General features: G+C 37.8%; 2 protein-coding genes across 4 annotated transcripts; one reads left to right on the top strand and one right to left on the bottom strand.

The window, feature by feature from the left end:
• The first annotated feature begins 201 nt into the window (after nt 1-201).
• On the top strand, nt 202-1720 carry LOC143845403 (molybdate transporter 1-like). The gene has a single exon (XM_077353725.1). The coding sequence runs from the start codon at nt 228-230 to the stop codon at nt 1605-1607; it is 1380 nt and encodes a 459-aa protein (XP_077209840.1). The 5' UTR covers nt 202-227; the 3' UTR covers nt 1608-1720.
• Nucleotides 1721-3225: 1505 nt separating this feature from the next.
• Nucleotides 3226-17216, bottom strand: LOC143847002 (VIN3-like protein 1). 3 transcript variants are annotated; one of them, XM_077355651.1, is made up of 6 exons: nt 17061-17196; nt 15473-15630; nt 15266-15332; nt 5453-6074; nt 4923-5233; nt 3226-4827 (listed from the first exon to the last, which is right to left on the bottom strand). In XM_077355651.1, the coding sequence occupies exons 3-6, from the start codon at nt 15294-15296 to the stop codon at nt 3656-3658; spliced, it is 2136 nt and encodes a 711-aa protein (XP_077211766.1). In that variant the 5' UTR covers nt 15297-15332; nt 15473-15630; nt 17061-17196; the 3' UTR covers nt 3226-3655. The 3 variants fall into 3 exon arrangements, with proteins under 3 accessions (XP_077211766.1, XP_077211767.1, XP_077211765.1); XM_077355652.1 differs by having other exon boundaries at nt 15473-15525; nt 17061-17189; XM_077355650.1 differs by lacking the exon at nt 15473-15630 and having other exon boundaries at nt 17061-17216.
• Nucleotides 17217-20217: the final 3001 nt, after the last annotated feature.

Below are 20217 nucleotides of genomic sequence, written 5' to 3'. Positions count from 1 at the left end.
AAGGGAAATGATTTATTCGCTCAAAGTGTTTTGATAAACATGAGCTCCACTTGTTTGTCGTGTAGTATTTAAAGGATGATATCACGGTTCTCAAAAAGCTCTTAAAACCCTTTAAATACTACACGACAAACAAGTGAGCGCATGTTTATCAAAACATTGGAGCGTTGAAATCATTTCCCTATATAAGAATCACCTTCCTCCGCAGTTTTTCTCCACCTCTGCAAACCATGAACGGCCAAGGTCACTCTGTGCCACGTGGCGAAAGACCAGAAAACCCGTCGGAATCCAGCAAATCTCCGCCGGTATCCGGTTTTCCGACCAAGTTCTTAAACAAGGTGAAAACCAACCTGGTTTTCCGATCAAAATGGGCAGAGCTCAACGGAGCCATGGGCGATTTGGGAACCTACATCCCCATAGTCATGGCCTTGACATTAGCCAAGGACCTTAATCTCGGAACCACCCTTATATTCACCGGTATTTACAACATTGTCACTGGCATGATCTACGGCGTTCCCATGCCCGTTCAACCCATGAAGGCGATCTCAGCCGTTGCCATCTCCAACGGTCAAGATTTCGGCATCCCGGAGATCATGGCCTCCGGGATATTGACGGCTGGGATTCTTCTTCTTCTGGGTATCACAGGTTTGATGGAGTTTGTATACCGTATCATTCCTTTGCCTGTTGTTAGAGGAGTTCAGCTCTCACAAGGCCTTTCTTTTGCTCTAACGGCTGTTAAATATGTAAGGAATGTTCAAAACTTTTCTAAAGGGAAGTCTAGTGGAAATAGGCCTTGGTTTGGATTAGATGGGTTGGTTTTGGCTATTGTTTGTGCTTCTTTTATAGTGATTGTTAATGGGGTGGGAGAGGAGAGTGACGAAGATGAGGGAGATGGGGTTTTACATGGTGAGTCAAGGGTCAAAAGGGGTAGGATTTGGAGAATTTTGGTGTCTCTTCCTTCAGCTTTTATTGTTTTCTTGTTGGGTGTGGTTTTGGCTATTATAAGGAGGACTAGTGTGTTGAAAGAGATTGAATTTGGGCCCTCTAGTGTGCAGCTTGTTAAGATATCTAGGCATGCATGGAAGGAAGGTTTTGTGAAGGGGGCTATCCCTCAAATTCCACTCTCTGTTTTGAATTCAGTGATTGCTGTGTGTAAATTGTCATCAGATTTATTCCCAGAGAAGAAATTTTCGGCCACTTCGGTGTCGGTGAGTGTGGGGTTGATGAACATAGTGGGGTGTTGGTTTGGGGCAATGCCATGTTGTCATGGGGCGGGCGGGCTTGCAGGGCAGTATAAGTTTGGGGGGAGGAGTGGTGGGTGTGTTGCCATTTTGGGTGCTGCTAAATTGGTGCTGGGAATTGTAGTGGGGAGTTCAATTGTGAAGTTGTTGGATCAATTCCCTGTGGGGTTGTTAGGGGTGTTACTGTTATTTGCTGGGATCGAGTTGGCAATGGCTTGTACGGACATGAATTCGAAGGAGGAATCGTTCGTCATGCTGGTTTGCACGGCGGTTTCACTTGTGGGATCGAGTGCTGCGCTTGGATTTGTGTCTGGGGTCTTTGTAAATAGGCTTCTTTGGCTAAGGAAGCTATACATTCGCCGCGGCTGACGAGAACAGGATGTGAAGAAACATATACAACTGTCGTAGCAGACTACTTATAATTCAATAAAGTGCCTTTGTGAAGTTTTTTTACATGCCATTAATAAAAGGTGTTTTCCATTTGTTCTTCTTATGTTTTCATTTCAACTCCAGGAAGTACAGAGCTTCCTTTAGAATTCCTTCTAATGCATCTGTACTTGTGACCTTATTATGACATAGACATCTTTAAGGATGCATCTCTCTTGGGCGTTTTGTCAAAAACATTCCCAAGATATAAGTTTCTACACTTGAAATTACTAAATCATTTCAAAATGAGGAACTATAGACTTCTGGTTTCCTCCTAATGCATCATCTGGCCTCATTACGAGATAGATGATATTAGAATGCACCTCTCTTGGGCATTTCGTCGAACAGTTACCAAGATTAGTTTACAGTCAAGTCTTTTTTAGCCCACTTTTTTTTTTTTGGAAGGGGGGGGTGGGTGGGAGGGACTCCGTTTCTCCTGTGACTAGAGTTTGTGAGGAACCTTTCCCACGTAGTGTTCAGGATTTCTTCTGGATGACACTGATGGAAGTTCAAAATTCTAGACTAGGTGAAAAAAAAAAAAAAAAAAAAAAAAACTTTAGATTAGTGAACATTTGTATGATTGTGTAAGGAGAAGAGAAATCTGTTGTATGGAGGCTCAAAAGGTTTGAATTGTGGTCCTTAGTTAGTTTGGCATTCATTGTGTATTCCAAGGTTCAACCTTGAATCTTCTTAAAGGATGTAGAAACAATCAACTTGGAGACTCTGAACATTCTTTGGTCGTGATTCATCTTGTGATTTTTGGGAGGTTGGCGAGTAGTAAGAGCATCGTTCATTTTGTTACAGCCGATATGTTAACGAGGGTGCAAATAGGTCCCTTCTGTGTGGGGCAATCTCAGCCCCTTCTATCATCTTTTCTTTCAATAAAATATCTGATAATAAATTTTTTAATAGAATGATACATATGCAGTTCCAAATCTTTATAATATAGTCCTAAGACTTTGAGGGCCTGAGTCTGGACTAATCTGAGAAGACAAGAATTTGAAAGTTGCCAAAATCCTCTTTGGGTTTGCAGGTATATTTGTTTCCTGGGTTCTTTCATAAACTACTGAACTAGCCGCTTAAAACAGCCCATTTTTCATGCAGAGTTGAAGACCATAATACCTCATCTATGTGGGCTAATAATCAATTTCTTGCAGAGTCCTTCCATTTTACATTCGTGTTTTTCTTCAAGTTATTTTCTTTATTTATTGTACTCGACTATTTTTGTTCATCCTTCATTAAAACTTTTAAATACACACAACATATACCATATACTCTGGTATACTACTCTCACTCTAATAGCCCGCATACATTTTTACTATTACAGATGAGGAATGCTAAACTTAATGTCGTCCTTGCAAAAACCAACCACCAAGGGCTCACCATTGGATCCAGTCGCACAACCGCATTTATCATTCATTCAATTTTGCATTTTTCACTGTCATTATAAATGCAGTTGGGTGACATCTTTTTTTGAATGGTACCAATAGGACGCCCTTACCGCTGGGTTTTTGCAAGGGCACCCTTCAGTTAAGCATTCCTCGTTACAGATACATGCAAATAGTCAACAAAATGTGCTTAAAAAACATTCAATTCGCAAAAGTAGAGCATTAGGGAATGAAATTATACATAAACCATCATCTAATCCACCCATCTCCAACAAATAGGAGATGAAATTGAATGAACCTGATTTCTCCAGGATTGAAAAAATGTCAGTGCTTCAAAACAGCAGAATGAGTAGAAGTGACAGAGAGCCTTCAAAGCAAAAACCTCTTCTGCTCCAGCAAGGCCCCAGTGCATAATAATAAAAAACCTTCTCAACGGGCAGCGACTCAAAACCTCAGCCCGGCAATCATACCAATAAATCTACACATTGGGGAATGAATTGCTACCTAAGATAATCATAAAATGCCTATACATATAAATGACAAGAACAATCAAGGAAACTTATCTTGTCGAGAAATCCATCAGTGGGCCCCAAATTCCTCACATCAGTGCCACAGCTTACTACAGAAACCATTCCGTGGTCTCTTACTCGAAACGATTTCCAAAAACGAATCAACCAGTTGCCCAGCTAAGCTACTTGGGTCATCAATCAGAGTTTGAATGAAGGTATTCACCACTCTACGCTCCTGCTCAGTTGATCTCAAGCTAAACCAAGTAAGAAACTTCATCCTGAACTCCTGTTCAATGTGACCTCCACATTCCAACTGACGGATAATCTTCACGCAGTACTCGTAGCTTCCATCCAACCGCCCGGACCCACCTGAGAATTGCAATGGTGACCCGTTAATTAAAGTGCTATCACAATCACTTGATGTTCTTTTCCTGCACAATTCTGTTCGGGACTCTACCGCGGGCACTTCTCTGATTGGCCTAACTGCCCAAGTCTGCGAGTCACCACTACCATTTGATCGATCTTGACCGTTCTTCTCTGTCCCTCGAGAATTGATATCCTCTTCAGCTTCCACAATCTGTTCTGAAGTGCATCCGATATCTTCGTCTCTGGAGTACTCTGGAGGGGGAGATAGCTCTGCGTTAAGATCTGGCACCGAGACAACATTTAGGTCAAGCCCACGCGAAACAAACGTGGGGTTGTCTTCTTCTAGGGTTTCAGGTTTCATCACACCATTCCCACAACATTCTTCCATGTCGGCACTGCAAAGCCCATCAAAGCAACCTTGTTCTTGAGCCCAAGCTAGACGCAGTACTTTTCCCAGGTCTCGGACCTTAAAACCAGGGGATCCAACTGTTGTGATATTGGGCTCTCTCTTTGCACTGGAAGAGCTTCCTTCGACACCCAAGTTTTCGTTCTTATGATCTGTTGCTGCCGCCGAGTCAGCACCCTTATGAATTATCTCTACACTCTTAGTGAAACACTTGGCCTCAGAGTGACCAAAGTCGCCGGAATCTGTGAACGAAATTATTTGAAAGGTGTATTCGGTACATGGTAACAAATTCGAGACTAGAATCCTTCTCTGAGCTCTCGGAAAGACACAAATGGGATCCTCCTGGTGTGGCTGTTCTCGGCTCTTGCAATACCAAAGCTTGTAACCTTCAATATTATCAGATGACGCATGACATGTTTCTTTCAATACAATTACTAGAGATGAAGAAGTTACATCTTCAAATTGAAACCTACAAGCAGAAGGAAGTGAATCCTCTGCACTCAACAAAACAAGGAACGAATTTATATAATGATATGTGAAATTTCATAGAGGAGAAGGAAAATATGGTTGAATTGTTGTCTAAACTTACCTCTGTGATTTGGGTTAGAATGAGAAGTGGTGTTCAGCCATGCATCTGCCTTCTCAATTGCAAGGAGGCATAGTTTCTGCACATCACCGGCAACTGAGAGCCTACTGACAATGCCCCGTGCCATCTTGGCCGAAACACCATTCACAGGACCCACCTCAGTTTCGAGCTTGGCCTTAGCATCTCCAACAATTTCATGCAGGTCTTTGAACCTGGAAGTACCATCCAGAAGCCTGTAACTCAAGGATATACGATAGCAGAGCGCATCTACACGTCGAGCATCCTTGGCTATCACCAGTTGCTTCTTCCAACATCTGCAGACAATAAATAAAATCAGTCCCAAGGGAACCCACCATCTATTATAAGTAAACTAGACGTCACTATTTCACTAGAATGGCACTGCCCTTTTCAAGTTACCATGGTAAAAAGATGGAGACATGCTACTTATCAAAAGGAAAGAAGAAAGCCTCAAACTCAACTAAGAAAGTAGTATTTTATACTCTCTTGAACATGAAATGCAAGCATCAACTCACCCAATTATTCCTGAGACTTTGCCACAAGAAGCACAACAGTAACTCCCATCTAGTTGCATCAATTGTCCAAGATTGACAACCCCGGCTTTTTGGCGTTGGAGAGCACATTCGATATGGCAAGACAACCCACATGAGTCACGCTCACCGGATTCAGATGTACAGACCAGCCAAAGACTGGGATCCTTGTTATCGTCAAAGAGATGACAAATGCAACACGAGCACCTCTTACAAAATGTGTCATCTGAGGTTAGAACTGCCCTACACGCTGAGTTCTTACAGATCCAAGTGTTAGAAGAACCACCATCTGCAGACAGTTCTGTGGCTGATGGGAGTCGAACGGGATGCTCCCCCTTCCTCTGCTGCTTCCTAGGAGCTTGATTATTGGCGATTGTTGATGGACTCAAAGAGGTTTTTCTAGACTCTTGGTTCTTGCATCCTTTGGTACTCATTTTGACAAGCTGTTCAGTCATTTTACACCCTACGTTATTCCGGGCAAGCTCTTTCTTTAGACAGGACTTGAGATGCTCTCGGCCGATTGCTTGGCGTCGATGAATCTCATGTGCATTTCCATTTTTCTCGGGGGCACTTTTAGCACCGGAAGAAAGAGTCTGTAGGCCAAAAACTTGAAGCAGCGCCAAAACAAAGTCCTTTAGATAAAGTGAAAAATACAGAGAATAGCAGAACAGGTGCACTAATGCATGCGGTTGAAAAACTGAACAGATATACAAACTCAGTAACTTTCGAAAAAGAAAGTCAGGGAAACATAATGTATAAAGGCAAGATATGCAATAAACTTTTCCTGAGTATTGAATTATACCCGAACTGTGAGAATGGAAGAGAACAAAAAGTTGGAACAGGTGCTAAGAACCAAAAAAAATAAAACAGAATGCATCAAACTGGCTCATATAATGCTACGAGCTATTATTAGTTACACTAGCACAACCCAAAGATAGTGTTATGAAACCTTATGTGCTTGTAGATGAACAACCAAAGATATTCCATATGGTAACGTATGGCATTTATTTTTGAGGCAGACAAATCTGTTCACATGCGTGCTAGGCTCCACGGTGGATGACATAGTTACCCAGAAACTTATTTCACCCTCATAAATACCGAAGTTTCACACCTGTTTCCCATATCTGGTAGTGGCGGTAAAAAAATAATTGTAAAATGAAATGTTTCTGCATCTGTTTCACGTCATTTGCAGTTTTCATTTCAGTCTGGCAATTATTGCATGGACCATGGCCCAAAAATCTCCTTCAACAGATGGACCTAAGCCTCTGATCAATGAAAATTTTCACAGTGAAAGTGGTACAATGGCTTTTATTTTATTTTTTTCCAATCTGTCCATTTTCAGGTCACTAGACAGGAAAGTCCAATGCTCCACATTCAGAGTGCATGTCTACATTGATAGGAGGGTAATGGCCGTCATAAGGGGAAGCTTTTGGGGGCATGGGCCATCACATTGAGGAACAGCAGATGGAAGGCTCTGCCAGCTGAAACTTTGCTTCCCCTGTTGTTCTTCGGAAAATATGGTCAGGCACCCTTGTATTCCTTGTGATAGTGTTGAATAATTGCTAGATATGATGCATGCTCCACTGGTGGATAAAGTGATCGTCTGAAATAGAGGGTGCTCCGGGCAAGATTATGTAATTTGCTTTAAATGCTTTTTGGAAATTGCAGAAAGAAAGAGGAAAAAGAAAAAAGAAAAAAAAAAGCAAGTCGGAACATTTTCAAGTACTTAATTTTAATGTAAGAAAAATTCTAAACATCAACAATAAGTTTGTTGATCTTTACAATTTAAACTTTTAGTTGACATTTATAGCATTTTCTTGTCCCTTGAGTAAGTTATAATTCTCAATTATTTGGCAATGGAAACGACTTAGAGGGCCTCTTTAGGTACCACCAAAATAGTACCTTATTTGTAAATAAGGTTATCTGCAAAAGAAACAATAAGGCCTCTTTAAAAGCCATTAACTATACCATCTAAAATGGATTCATAGATATCAAGCCATTATAACCATTAATTGAAAATGAGATTATTTTTTCTTTGAAAAGAAATAATCTCATCTGTACCATTCAAAAAAACAGAGAGAGAAATAGTCTCATCTGTAAATAATGATTAATCGAAAATATAATCTCATTATATTTTGGTAGTGGAAAATAGTCCTTAATCTTCTTCCAAAATATAGCTTATCTACCTGGTACATCCTTGTACATGTGTCACCTGCTCGTCATTTGCATTCTTTGGAAGCAAGTATCCCTCTGTAAGAGATGGAACCAAGGGTAGAAGGGACTAACTGTTGATTTATCACATAGTACCTACCCCAAGGGTAGAAGATGTGGTAAAGAATGCCTAGATTCCCAGAAACATAATCATTGGGTCATTAGTCACTGTACTAAACAATAATTTAGTCACATAACAAGAAAAAGATGCGTACCCTTGTTTACCAGGAACAATCCCTTCTAGTGGTTTTATAACCAAAGACAAGTCATAAAAACACTACTAGGTGCCACTTATGTGAATCAAACACTACTGAAATGCTATGCTTGAAAGTATTCCACTGATAGTCATGGCACATTCAGGCATGGGCAGAAAGATTGTTTCTACGTACACATGTGCAGTCCTTTCAGCTGACATCATCATGCTGTCATTCTGAAAGCCATCAATTTTTTGGGAACAATAACAATAATCTTTATTAAAAAGAGACCAGAAAGGACTGCACATAGGGCCAAGGGTGTTTGTGCAAGAAATTTTGTGGATGAAATTAAATATTGGTGTTCCAGCTAAAGATATGGGTCTAGAAGTAGAAATATCCAATTTCCATCGACAATTGTGTGTGCAAAACTTTCTTAATTGGCTCTCTATACTTGGCAAGTGTTAGAATACAAGGAGATGGATGACAAAAAGAAGCTGAAACTTTTTTTTTTGGTTGCTACCATGTTGTCCAGCAATGTCTTGACTTGGTGGGTTGATCTCGAGAACAACTACTTGCATCATGAAAAAGGAGAAAATTTATTTGTGGAGAAGGTGCAAGTAGGGCTATGCAAGAAACTCCTACCTGTCAACTCTATTCAAGGCCTCTATCAATGTTGTCAAAACTTGAAGCAACACGATTGGAGTGTTAAGAACAGTGTTTCAAAACGCAGATGCGGCCATGCAGGTCAAAATGTGGCCAAAGCAAATCCTAGTTGACTTGGCACAACGAGATCGGGTATTCGGGTGATGCGTCCAAGTTCTCGGTTGGTGCGGCTAAGTACTCGGTCAAAGAGGCCATAATTCGGGACTCCGATGAGTTTTAATTAACTTTGTAAGGCAAAACGCAGACACTGACAAGAACGCAGCCAAGGCAAAAGAGTCGATTTGGGCTCAAGATTTTAGATTTTGGTTTTGGCTTTAGTTTAGATCACCATGAAAACAGAAACATTTCAGTTTTGGAAGAAATTTTCAGTAAAAATCCAGTAAAATTATGAAAATATGCGGAAACATATGCAAATGATAGAATTTTAGAATGAAACTTTAGGAAAAGGTAGAATAAGCACAAATACATGCGATTCACAAAAAAAAAAAGAAGGCACAAATACATACTTAGAAGCCATCATATAAACAAGATAATCATGCATGATGGTTTTACACACTTAGAAGCCATCACATAAACTAGATAGCCATGCATGATACTTTAACAACATCAAACACCTAGTGACATGTGTTGTAGCGTGTGTCAGATGATTCAGTACATACCACGTTTCAAATGTAATTCATATAAATATTTATAAAAAATTCATACACCACATTTCGCATGCAATTCATATAAATACAATTGTGTAACATATATATGGTATGCCACTTTTTTTAATGGCAGATATAGTAGTATACCACTATATAATTTTAGTTCTGGTATGCATTTCAGTTTCGGTACGTGTTTCGATGAGGATGAAAACGAAAACATTTCAGTTGTTTCGTGCCAGTTACAGTGGAAGTTTAAAACCATGTTGGACGATTCAACAATGATGCAGGGGAGTTTTGAAACTATACTTGAGAAATAAACGGAGATCTACTTGTTATAATTGAGAGATGACCTCAATTAAACAGAAAAAGAAATCACCACATGTTATCCCAATGGATTGTGTTTGACGACTCAATAAGAGTTGACTCAAAAAATTCAACTCGTTGAGTGATGCACATATCATTTAGCATTGACGATGGATGAAACTCAAAATTCAAGGCTTTTTTCATCAAGGTGCACTCCATCCTTCATCGAATCAAGTAGGAAAGCCAACGCCACATTTATCAACTACAACCATGTGCTCCTACCAAAGATTAATTTAGGAAAGGTAGCAAAAGATTGTGGGGCTTGCTAATTATAACTTACACCAAAACTATTAGTATTCAATTAGTATATTGAACCAAGAGATCAATCCAATCAATGTCCTCAAAGGGCTAGGTACATATTGTCAAAAGAGAAAACGCAAAGGAAGATGAAGAATGTCATGACAAGGAGATTAGCAGAAGCAGTGAAGAAGCAAAATAAGTTGACGAGGATTTAGAACTTGGACCTGATCAAATGCGTCAGAATTTATGATTGGATATTGTTCCCATCAAAGCATGCCATATATGGTTCAATTGTCCTTTGCAACAAGAACAAGACTTGGTTGTCAATTCCATTCCATTTCGAACAAAATCCTCCCCGGCCCCCCCTCAAAAAAAAAAAAAAAACGGTTCTTGAATGGACTCTGTAACACGAACACAAATGAAACAGTCCAGAAGGGATTCTAAAAATATTGCAAAAATTTCGTTCAAACCGGACTGTTATGGATATTTTGTCCAGAACACCTTGTTTCATTTGGACATCTATGGAAGAGGAGGATGAATAAAAATTTGCAATTACTAAGACAACCCCTGGATCGCGACCAAGCATAAGAAGTGCTTTGCCTACCAAGGGGCAAGTGGATAGGGTTAATATGGCAATTGGGAAGTTTTGATATGGTGGCATCATCTTGTTCCATGCAGTGAAGTCCCAGTATTGGCAGGTAATGATTGATGCATGTTTTGGATATGAAACAAATCTTATCACTATTTAAGAAAAATGATTTTGAAGAATATTTGGTAGAGATCAAATATTTGTGGACATTCTTGGGATGCTCTATTACGGATGATCGTTGGACAAATAAGAAATAGTATCCATTGATAATCTATTGCTTAACTGCCGCAAAGTTGTAATATTTATTAAATATGTGGATGCATCAGGTACTCTGAAGAATTTCAATGCATTATTTGGAATTTTTTATGAAGCACTTCAATACGTGGGTTCTCATAGGTCATAGCATTGTACAGTTTATAACAAAAATGAGCCTAAAGTTGCTGAGAAAAAAAAAAACTAGAAGTGAAATAACAGAGTTTCATTGGACCCCTTGCAGTACCTTGCATAAACATAACAAAGCCAGATGAGTTTCCTATAATAGCAAACACCAGAGAGAGAGAGAGAGAGAGAGAGAGAGAGAGAGAGAGAGAGAGATAACCATGTTCATATATAATCCTGGACGGCTGTTGCACTTGAAAAGAAACATATTTATTGGCCCATCTGGAGGGTGATCAACAAAAGATGAAATGAGCAGCTCCAGTCACTTTCATGTAGTGGATACTTCCTTAATGTGGCATTATTTTTCAAACCCCCTTTTTCAAGGCACAAAGATTACTAGTGGGTTATTGGATGACTTAGGTTTGCCAAGTAGCTAAACCTAAAAGGCTAAAACACCAGATCTAGTCCAATATTAGATTGAAGAGTATTGATCTGCATCAGGTGACTTGGGTTTACCTATGGCTAATTGAAACTGTGACAAGCTAAGTCCAGGTAAAGGAATTTTTTTCTCAAATGTTATTTGTTTTTTTCCCTTTTGCTTTGGTTTGATTTTGAAACTTTAATGAGACATTATTGAGTTAAGTTTATCATCATAGTTGCATGGTGGTCCGACTTTGGGAACGATTACCCCAAACTACAAACCTTCATCGTTCGAATTCTTAGACATTGTTATAGTTCGAAGGGATAGTGAGTAGCGACGTAGGATCAAAATGGAAGAGGAAACTAGAAAGGAAAATTCAGATCATTATATGGCTGGATTTAAGAATAAACAGGTTGATGCAATAGGGTACAGAAGAAAAGGGTTCAGGCTTTACAGATTTAAGATAACAAACTGGAACAACCGGTTGTGCCAAGGTTATTTATGTGCCTTGAATGCAACAAACAGATGTAACAGTTCAGATCTAGCATAAGGGTCAAAGCATTCAAACTGAATGAATAGATGGTGTGGAAATCCTACCAACAAGTATGACAGTTAATGTTCTAAAAATGATCGTGGAATGGAGATGAAGTTCTAAGACCTTAGATGAATGAAAGATTGGAGAGTGAAAAGATCGAATGAATAGAGAAGTAATGATCTATTATGAAGAAAACACAAATTTAAAGAGAAATATGCAGAAACAAATTCCTGTAATAAGTGAATGTAAAGAAGCAAATACAATCGATTCACTCTAGAAGTTCTAGGCTTACATCTAGAGGAAGGTATCACACTTACAACGAGATAAACGGAAAGATAGGTATGCTAGAGTTACACCACATAAATCCTAGGCATCACACGCAGGATCAAGGCCTCATACCTTGGAGAAGAAGGCTTCAGACCCACGTTTGCAAGCTGTTTGCAGAAAATTCATTTTCACTCATTCATTCATAATGTAGTTAGATGGCCCTAAGGCCTTACATATATAGACTTCTCCATGACCACTTACTCTAGACTCCTATTCAAACTCTATGGCTTAAACTCAAACAACTAATATTATCAAAGAACACATGCCTCTCCTAGTAACAAATCATATTTCACTTAAACAATTAACACATGTCCAACTGGACTATATGATTTATCCCCTATTAACTTCTCACTTAAATAATAAAATCAATGAATTATAAAAGAAACTATCTGAATGCAGACCAAGGTGGAATCAAAGTTACCGGGATCGCCTTCCCACTCTCCGACCTGCGATCCGGGGGTCGCCGATCCGAAACGTGGGTCGTTTGCGACCCGGATCACCAAAAATGGTGACCCGAGCGACCCGCGCGAAAGGGAGAGATGCATAGAGAGAGGGAACACTTCGGTGGACTAGGAAAAGAGAGTTGTACAATAGTTTATTAGTTTGTTCATATTTTTATATTCTTATTTCAGAACCGGATAGTTATTTTCTGTTTGCTTTCATTTAAAATCGAGAATGCAATATATGTTGGTACTTAATCTAGTGATATTTGAAGATCTTCAAATTTTATATATTATGGATTGGATTGGAACTGTAATTTGCATTTTGAATATATATGAATAGCATACACGAGGTTTTTGGTTTTGTTTATTAATTGTATGTAGTATGGACTATAGAATGATTTTTCTGTAAAAATATATGAAATTATATATATATAGTACCAGAGCGACCTCGATTTGCACTCCAAATCGACCTGCGAGCTAAAATAGCCAACCGGCTTAGCCTACCCTCATCGTACCGCGTACCGGGCTACCATCGTACCCCGTACTCGTTCCCGTACCGCGTACTGGAACGAACTGCGTTCCAGGTAAGCTTGGGTGGAATAGGCTCCTTATTGTCTCACATTAAATCGTTGTGGAGACTGTTTGACAACATTCAAACAAATCATGGACTTTTTCTTGCCTAAAAATATGCTCCGCGTGAATTCCTCTCAACATTTCTTCAAAATCAAGTGGGTGGTCCTATTGGACCCACCTCATCATTTCCTTGATTGACATCTCTTGACCCTCCTTTTTTTTTTTTGAATGGTAACAGGATTCATTAAAAGAAGACTGAGAAGGTCCACCTTCAAGTACAAAGACACAGATACAAACCAAGAAAACAGAGACAACCCCGAAATGTTGTCTCTCTTGAGCCTCCTTCACGTGCTGATTTTGATCCCCATCATATAAGAAAGGAATTAGAGTGCTTTCAAACACATCCACTGGGAGAAAAAAATAGATTGGATCATCAAATAATGAACAATATGGTCTATGTTCACTGAAACTTTAAGTTTGGAGAAAAGCATATTATTGTGATGTTTTTATGTTCACTAAAACTTTAAGTTTGGAGAAAGGCATACTTTTGCAATGTTTTTACTCTTCTACAATTCCATAATAAATATTCACTTCACACTAACTAGAATTTGTATCGTAATCTAACAGAGAAACAAGAAAGAGGAGATGAAACACTACAAACCCCATCAGCCTATCTAATTTTTTGTCATGCAAGATTGAACTGTGTACGATGACCTTGTTCGTCTTAACAAGGATGACCAGCACTTTATTGAACAACCAAGTGTTGATCCCATAGAACAGGAATAATACATGATTAAGCTCAAGTGGGTGGTGTTGAACAGGCTGGTGGTGGAGATGATGATGATGCTGAGTGGGAGGATTATGTGAACTCCGAATGAGAGATTTGAGAACATTTGAAAACATTAATATTTAAATTTATGTTTTGTAGTGTATAAACATATTTGGCATTTGGTTAGTTATGTTTAGGTTGTTTTTCTTGGTTTATAATTGTGATATTACTTAGGCTCACCAAGATTAAATGTATGTTTATTTATTACATTAGGTAGGTGTAATGGTTTCTTACATTTTCCTAAATGATTTCTTTTCTTTTTTTTTAATTTCTACTGATTTTTAACTTTGCTGCATCTAAGGGCATCAACAGATACAAACAGTTCCATGGATCATAAGGATTCGATACAATCAAAATGGATCTGGACACTAATGTTAATCAGAAAGATCATTTGCAGAACCATATTTCAGAATCCTATTAGAGTTCCAAATATTATGGATCCATATTCAGGGTCCATAGATATGTCTGGATCTGATAAGATCTGATGAATTAGAAAAAAAGCCCTCACATGATTTGTATGATTTAGTATAAATTATAAGGGAGAAAATCACACTTTCACCTATGAAGGAGTTTCAACACAAATCTCAAAAATGTTTTGTGCGTCTCATTCTTTTTCTGTTATAGCCATACTTGCCAAGAGGAAATGTCTCATGATGGATGAAGGTCATGGAAGATGAAACAGTGCATTAAATAACAATCAAACGTGGGAACAATCTGAATTACTTGCAGGATAGCATGTCGGGGGATATCGTTGGGTTTATAGCATTATGAGGTCAACACAGGAGGTGCCCACGGCTATGATAGTGTGAGAGCACTTATGATAATATTGATTTAATGATAATGTATGTAGCTTTACAAAATTTAAACTTTTTTAACTTGTTAAAGAGGGTGAAGTTGGATCATGTAAAAGTGGATCATTACTATTACTTCAAGTTGGGGTCCTCATCTAGGTCTGTAATTTGTATCCAGTAACTTGATAGGCAAGATCCAAGTTACAAGCTTGTATTATTTCCATAGTGACTATGAGATTGATATAGTGAAATTTGATTGAAAAGTAAAGAAACTTAAAATTTATAACTTAATTTCTGAAATATTTTCAGTTCTCTCTATTTCTTACAAAAATAACATATTTTTTTATGATTTCCCAACCCTCTCTCCCAAAGAAAATGAAAAAGGAAGCAAAAAGCTCAGCTTTAGCCATTACAACTCAGTTTCAGCAAGTTGTATCAATTTCAGCTTTAAAAGAACTACTCTGAAACCAAGTCAAGTCATTAAACCTTGAATTAAATTACTCACTCAGATATCAGTCAGTATTCAATTTCGCCAAGATAAAAAGGGAAGCACCATTGCAAAACCAAACATGCTTAAGCAAAATCAATTCATACCTTTAGCAAGAACTTTATCTCCAGGATCCATCCCTCCAAAAGTAAGAGAAGTGTTCAGGCATAGTTCCTGGAACAATAAAGTTATTAAACCTTCTATACTCTTAGTTCCCATTCTTATGAAAACTCAAATTTTAACATTGGAGTAACTAATGGCTAAAGCAACTAAAAGGAACAAATTTATAATTACTACTAAATTGTAAATCCCACCTTACGTATAAAGGTTTAAAACCTGGTTGTGGTTGGAACTTGGAAGACACTTACTATCATTGCCACAAGCACAACCATCCATGTCGCATTCAAGCGTGATTAATGGGACCAATTACATAAAACAACTCATCAAAGTCCTGACCAGTAAATGTCGATGGCTGTCGGGAATAAAATATAATGCATAGGGCCTAAAATCAAGATATTCCAAATGTGATAGTATTGAAAGATATATTATGAAACAAGTATTAGTCTAAAAGAATAAGAGATAAAAAAAATACTTAAATAGAAACAGACTAACAACAAATAGTCTGTAAATTATACCAGAAACTAGAGAAAGAAGAAGAATAAGGTTTTTCCTAAAAATGGCTTTTGGAAGATATGCTTGACATTCTTTTAAAAGATAATGTGGCGTCGTTAAGCATGCCACACACACCTTGACAACGATGCAAACTCAAGGCTGATCCAATTAAACAGCTTGAATGTGGTAGGAGATATTAGCACAATTTTTGCTTCTGTAGCATCCATTGATTACCGTCCATACGGGAATCATAGCCATTTCAAATGTGTATTAATCGGGGCTTTTCATATCACTCTACTGCCCATAATTATCTTCGATCAATTCTCAAGAAGCAGCTGAACTGGCTCATTCAGGCTAATGGAGAAGTCCTACCGAATATCGTATATGATAATATCAAGCATATAAAATATAGAAAAGCAGTATCCAGCTGAGATCTTAATAACAAACCAATTCATTTCAACGAAAAACATACTCGCAAAAAAAAAAACATAAGGCCCTGTTTGTTTGAGATTGTTGCAACCAATTGTCACCCCTATCCGATCATTGGACTCAAAATTACATTGGGAGTGACAATCGGTTGTCATAATTCCAAACGATCAGGGTATTAGCAGTATCCAGTTGAGATCTGAGGCCCTGTCAGTTTAAGATTACACTAACCGATTGTGAGTCCAAAACGAATTATTGGACTCTAAATTAAGCATAATTTTGAGTCCAATGATACGTTTTGAACTCACAATCGGTGGTCATAATCTTAAACGAACAGGGCCTTGATAACAAACCAGTTCATTTCTACAAAAATATGCTCCTAAAAAGACATAAAAAATATCCAGGTGAGAACTTAATAACAAACAAATTCATTCAAAAAAAAAAAAAAAGGCATTATCCAGCTGAGATCTTAATAACAACGCAATTCATTTCAACAAAAAACATATTACAAAATCCCAGTTCAATTAGAATCCACTAATAATCCTATCATATGATGAAATTCTAGAGAAATTGATGGAATGCAACAAATCAGAAAACTAAAGAACTTCAAGGTGAAAAAAAAAACCTAATGGACATAATAAAACGAGAATCAAGATCCAGATAATCCAAATCATTGTTCAACATTCCAAAAAAATAATAATGCAAATCACAGATCTGATCTCTAAAATAAAAAAAAGGGTTCAATTTCGACAGGATTAAAATTCAGAAAAAAAAATTAAAAATACGGGAGGAAAAATATATATATATATATATATAGAGAGAGAGAGAGAGAGAAAAGAAAAGAAAAGATCTGTGGAAAAATACCTGGAAGAATAGGATGGATGGAAAAGGAAGAAATCTAGGGTTTTGGTGGATAAAACCCTAGAGAAAGAGCAAAAGGGGGTGGAAGTGGAGGTCACGAAGCCATGAAGACGTTTTGTTTTTCCGGGTCTCGATGAAATAAATGAGGAAAGTTGTAATTTTTATTTCCTCCTTTTTCGAACAAATTGTATTCCGAGAAAAAAAAAATCCTGATTTATTAGGTTATCTACTTATCTAAACCGTTGAAAACTTATTTTTTAAGGAAAGTTTTTTCCTGGAAAAGAAATACCTACATCCAAACAAGTTGGGACTTGGGAGAGAAAGACAGAGATTATATGGACAATTTCAACCGAGTGCGCTATCCAGTAGTGGGCACGTGAGCATAGTCAAGATTCGGGGTATTTTCGTCGTGTTTGGATTGAAAGAAAAAAGTTTCTGGAAGAAATTTTTTTCTTGGGAAAATGTTTTCTTTCTACGATTTTAGAGGGAATTGCTATGACTATGATTAATTCAGAGGGATAACATGATAAATTGAAGGTCTCTCTAAATAAAAATTGAATAGGGTTGGTCTAAGCTATCTTTTTTCGAGTTTAAAATAAAGTAGTTAAATTTTGATATATTTTTTCCTTTCCAAACTTTTCCAGAAAATTCATGCAATCCAATGAAAAATGGAGATAGTGAGATGGGTGAGGATGGTGATATAGTTTTCATTTCCAAACTTTTCCAGAAAACTCCTACAATCCAAACAGGGGGTTTAAAGAAAAATGTGGATAGTGAGATGGGGAAGGATGGGGATATATTTTTCCTTTCCAAACTTTTTCAGAAAATTCCTACAATACAAAGAGGGACTTAAGGAAAAATGGAGATAGTGATATGGGGAAGGATGGAAGTTTTGGGGCCCACTTCCCAATTATAAATTATATCACATTGATTAGACCCATCCGAACCATTGTTTTAGGGCACGTTAATTTGGATGTGCAAAAGTTTTGTTTGGGAAAACAAAAAATGTCTTTTTGGAAATTTTTTTCTACTGTTTGGTATAAGTTTTTTAAATTTTTGGAATTTTAAATTTTATTGTTTGGTTCACATTTTTTTAATTTTCTAAAATTTTAAATTGTCTAATATTGAATAACCAATATTTGAGTTTTCTAAAAACAGTTTCTTGAGGAACATTTGGAGAATAATCATAAATAGACTTATCCACTTTAAGACCATGAGAACCATGTCCACATTATCAAATGTTGTGAGTACACAAACTCCAACTCAACTCAACTCAACAAAGCCTCTGTCCCAGACTAGTTGGGGTTGGCTAAATGAATCCTTTAGAAAATATTCATGAATCTACCCAGCGTACACAATCTCCATTAAATAAAAATCATATTCACATAGGGCATGTTTGGAAACCATGGAATATTATTGGGACCAGTTGTGAGAGATGGGGCCATGGGGGACAAGGGAGGGACTTGAGAAGGTGGGAGTGAGAGGGGTTTTGGGAATAAATTTTCACTGTTTTTTAGGGATTTCTCAAGCTCTCTCCACTTGTGCTCTCTCCACTCGTGCCGCGTCATCTCCCTCCCCTCTTTCTTTCTATGCTCCTCTTTTACAATTGGACCGACGAATATTCCGTGAAATAATTTTTCATGGTTGCCAAACATACCCTAAAAGAAGCTAAATTGTTGACTTTTGTAGGAATGGATCCTGTTGAAGGATAGCTATTGGGCATGGAACCAATACCGTGTGGGCCATTTCATGGTTGCCACTAAATCAACCATACCGATGCTGATTAGTATTATATGGTTAGCTGGCCTTCCAATTTTGGTCAATAAGGCATTTTAAGGGTTCTTCCAAAAGAATTCAAACCTTTTATTTCTTACTTTGGTGTTGATCTTGGGTACGGGGTACGTGTGTTCGGTGTCCAATGTATATGACTAGGACTATGGCAAATTATCTCAAGTTTTTTTTAGGGCTTGATGGAATATTACACGATTTGGAGTAATAAACACACTTTTTTTTTATTGGGGATTTGCTAGGCAATTTCGCTAAAAGCCATTTCGTAGCTCACTTTTGCAGGAGAGAACAGCCACCTCAGATGAAATAAATGGATAGGACAAAATCTGCTAAAAAGTGAGACCCGCTGAACGAGCACATGATAAATGATGTCCTACACTTCCTTGTTTAGATACAATACAACAGTTCTCATCGCTATATTAAACACTTTTTGATAGGCTATGAGAGTTTGTTGGAAAATGTAGAACACTTCAAGATCTAACTATAATTTTGTAAAATAAAAAAGAAAAGTTTTAATATGGAAAGAGGAAGTGCAAATATCATTTATAAATAGAGAAAAGTGTTTTTGCGCTGCAGCGCGTTATAACGCCTCCCATTGGTCACTTTTGTGGGCCCGCAAAGTGGGACCCGCTGAACGAGCCAATGGGGTGCGTTATAATCACGCTACAGTACAGGGAACTCTCTGCTCTGCAGCGCAGAAACACTCTTCTCTCATAAATATATATACATATGAGGAAAGTGTTGCTCACCAAACTTATGGTGAGCTTAAGCGCCCAATCACATGGCTCCCACATTTTCTGTGGTGATCCAAACCATTCATATGCAGGGCCCTATCATAGATAGGGTGTGTACCAAAAATCAGCTCCATAGGATCATCCTAATCCATCAATTTGTAGAGGTCAAAATGGACAGACATTATTTGTCCACAAATCTGCCCATTTTTGTCCTCCACAAATGGAGGGGTTAGGATGATCCTATGGAGCTGATTTTTGGTACACACCCTATCTATGATAGGACCTTGCAAATGAATTGTTTGGATCACCACAGAAAATGTGGGACTCATGTGATTGGGGCGCTTAAGCTCACCATAAGTTTGGTGAGCTTAAGCTCACCAACACTTTCCTTATATATATATATATATATATATATATATATATATATATATATATATATATATATATATATATATATATATATATATATATTGCTACAAAATTAATCAAAACAATGAAATGGAAGAGAGAAATTGTGATGGGGAAATATGTGATAGTTTGGTAGAGACAATGGTTAAATATGGCTCACCAAATTCAATGAATAAGTTTGTGCTTGGTAACTAAGATCACATTTGGCCTATCTTCATAGAATTCTATTT

This window comes from Tasmannia lanceolata, unplaced genomic scaffold, assembly GCF_043159265.1.
Source record: "Tasmannia lanceolata isolate RefF3 unplaced genomic scaffold, GAP_Taslan_0.1 ptg000015l, whole genome shotgun sequence".
NCBI lineage: Eukaryota > Viridiplantae > Streptophyta > Magnoliopsida > Canellales > Winteraceae > Tasmannia > Tasmannia lanceolata.
This window is presented reverse-complemented; position numbering and strand designations above follow the sequence as displayed.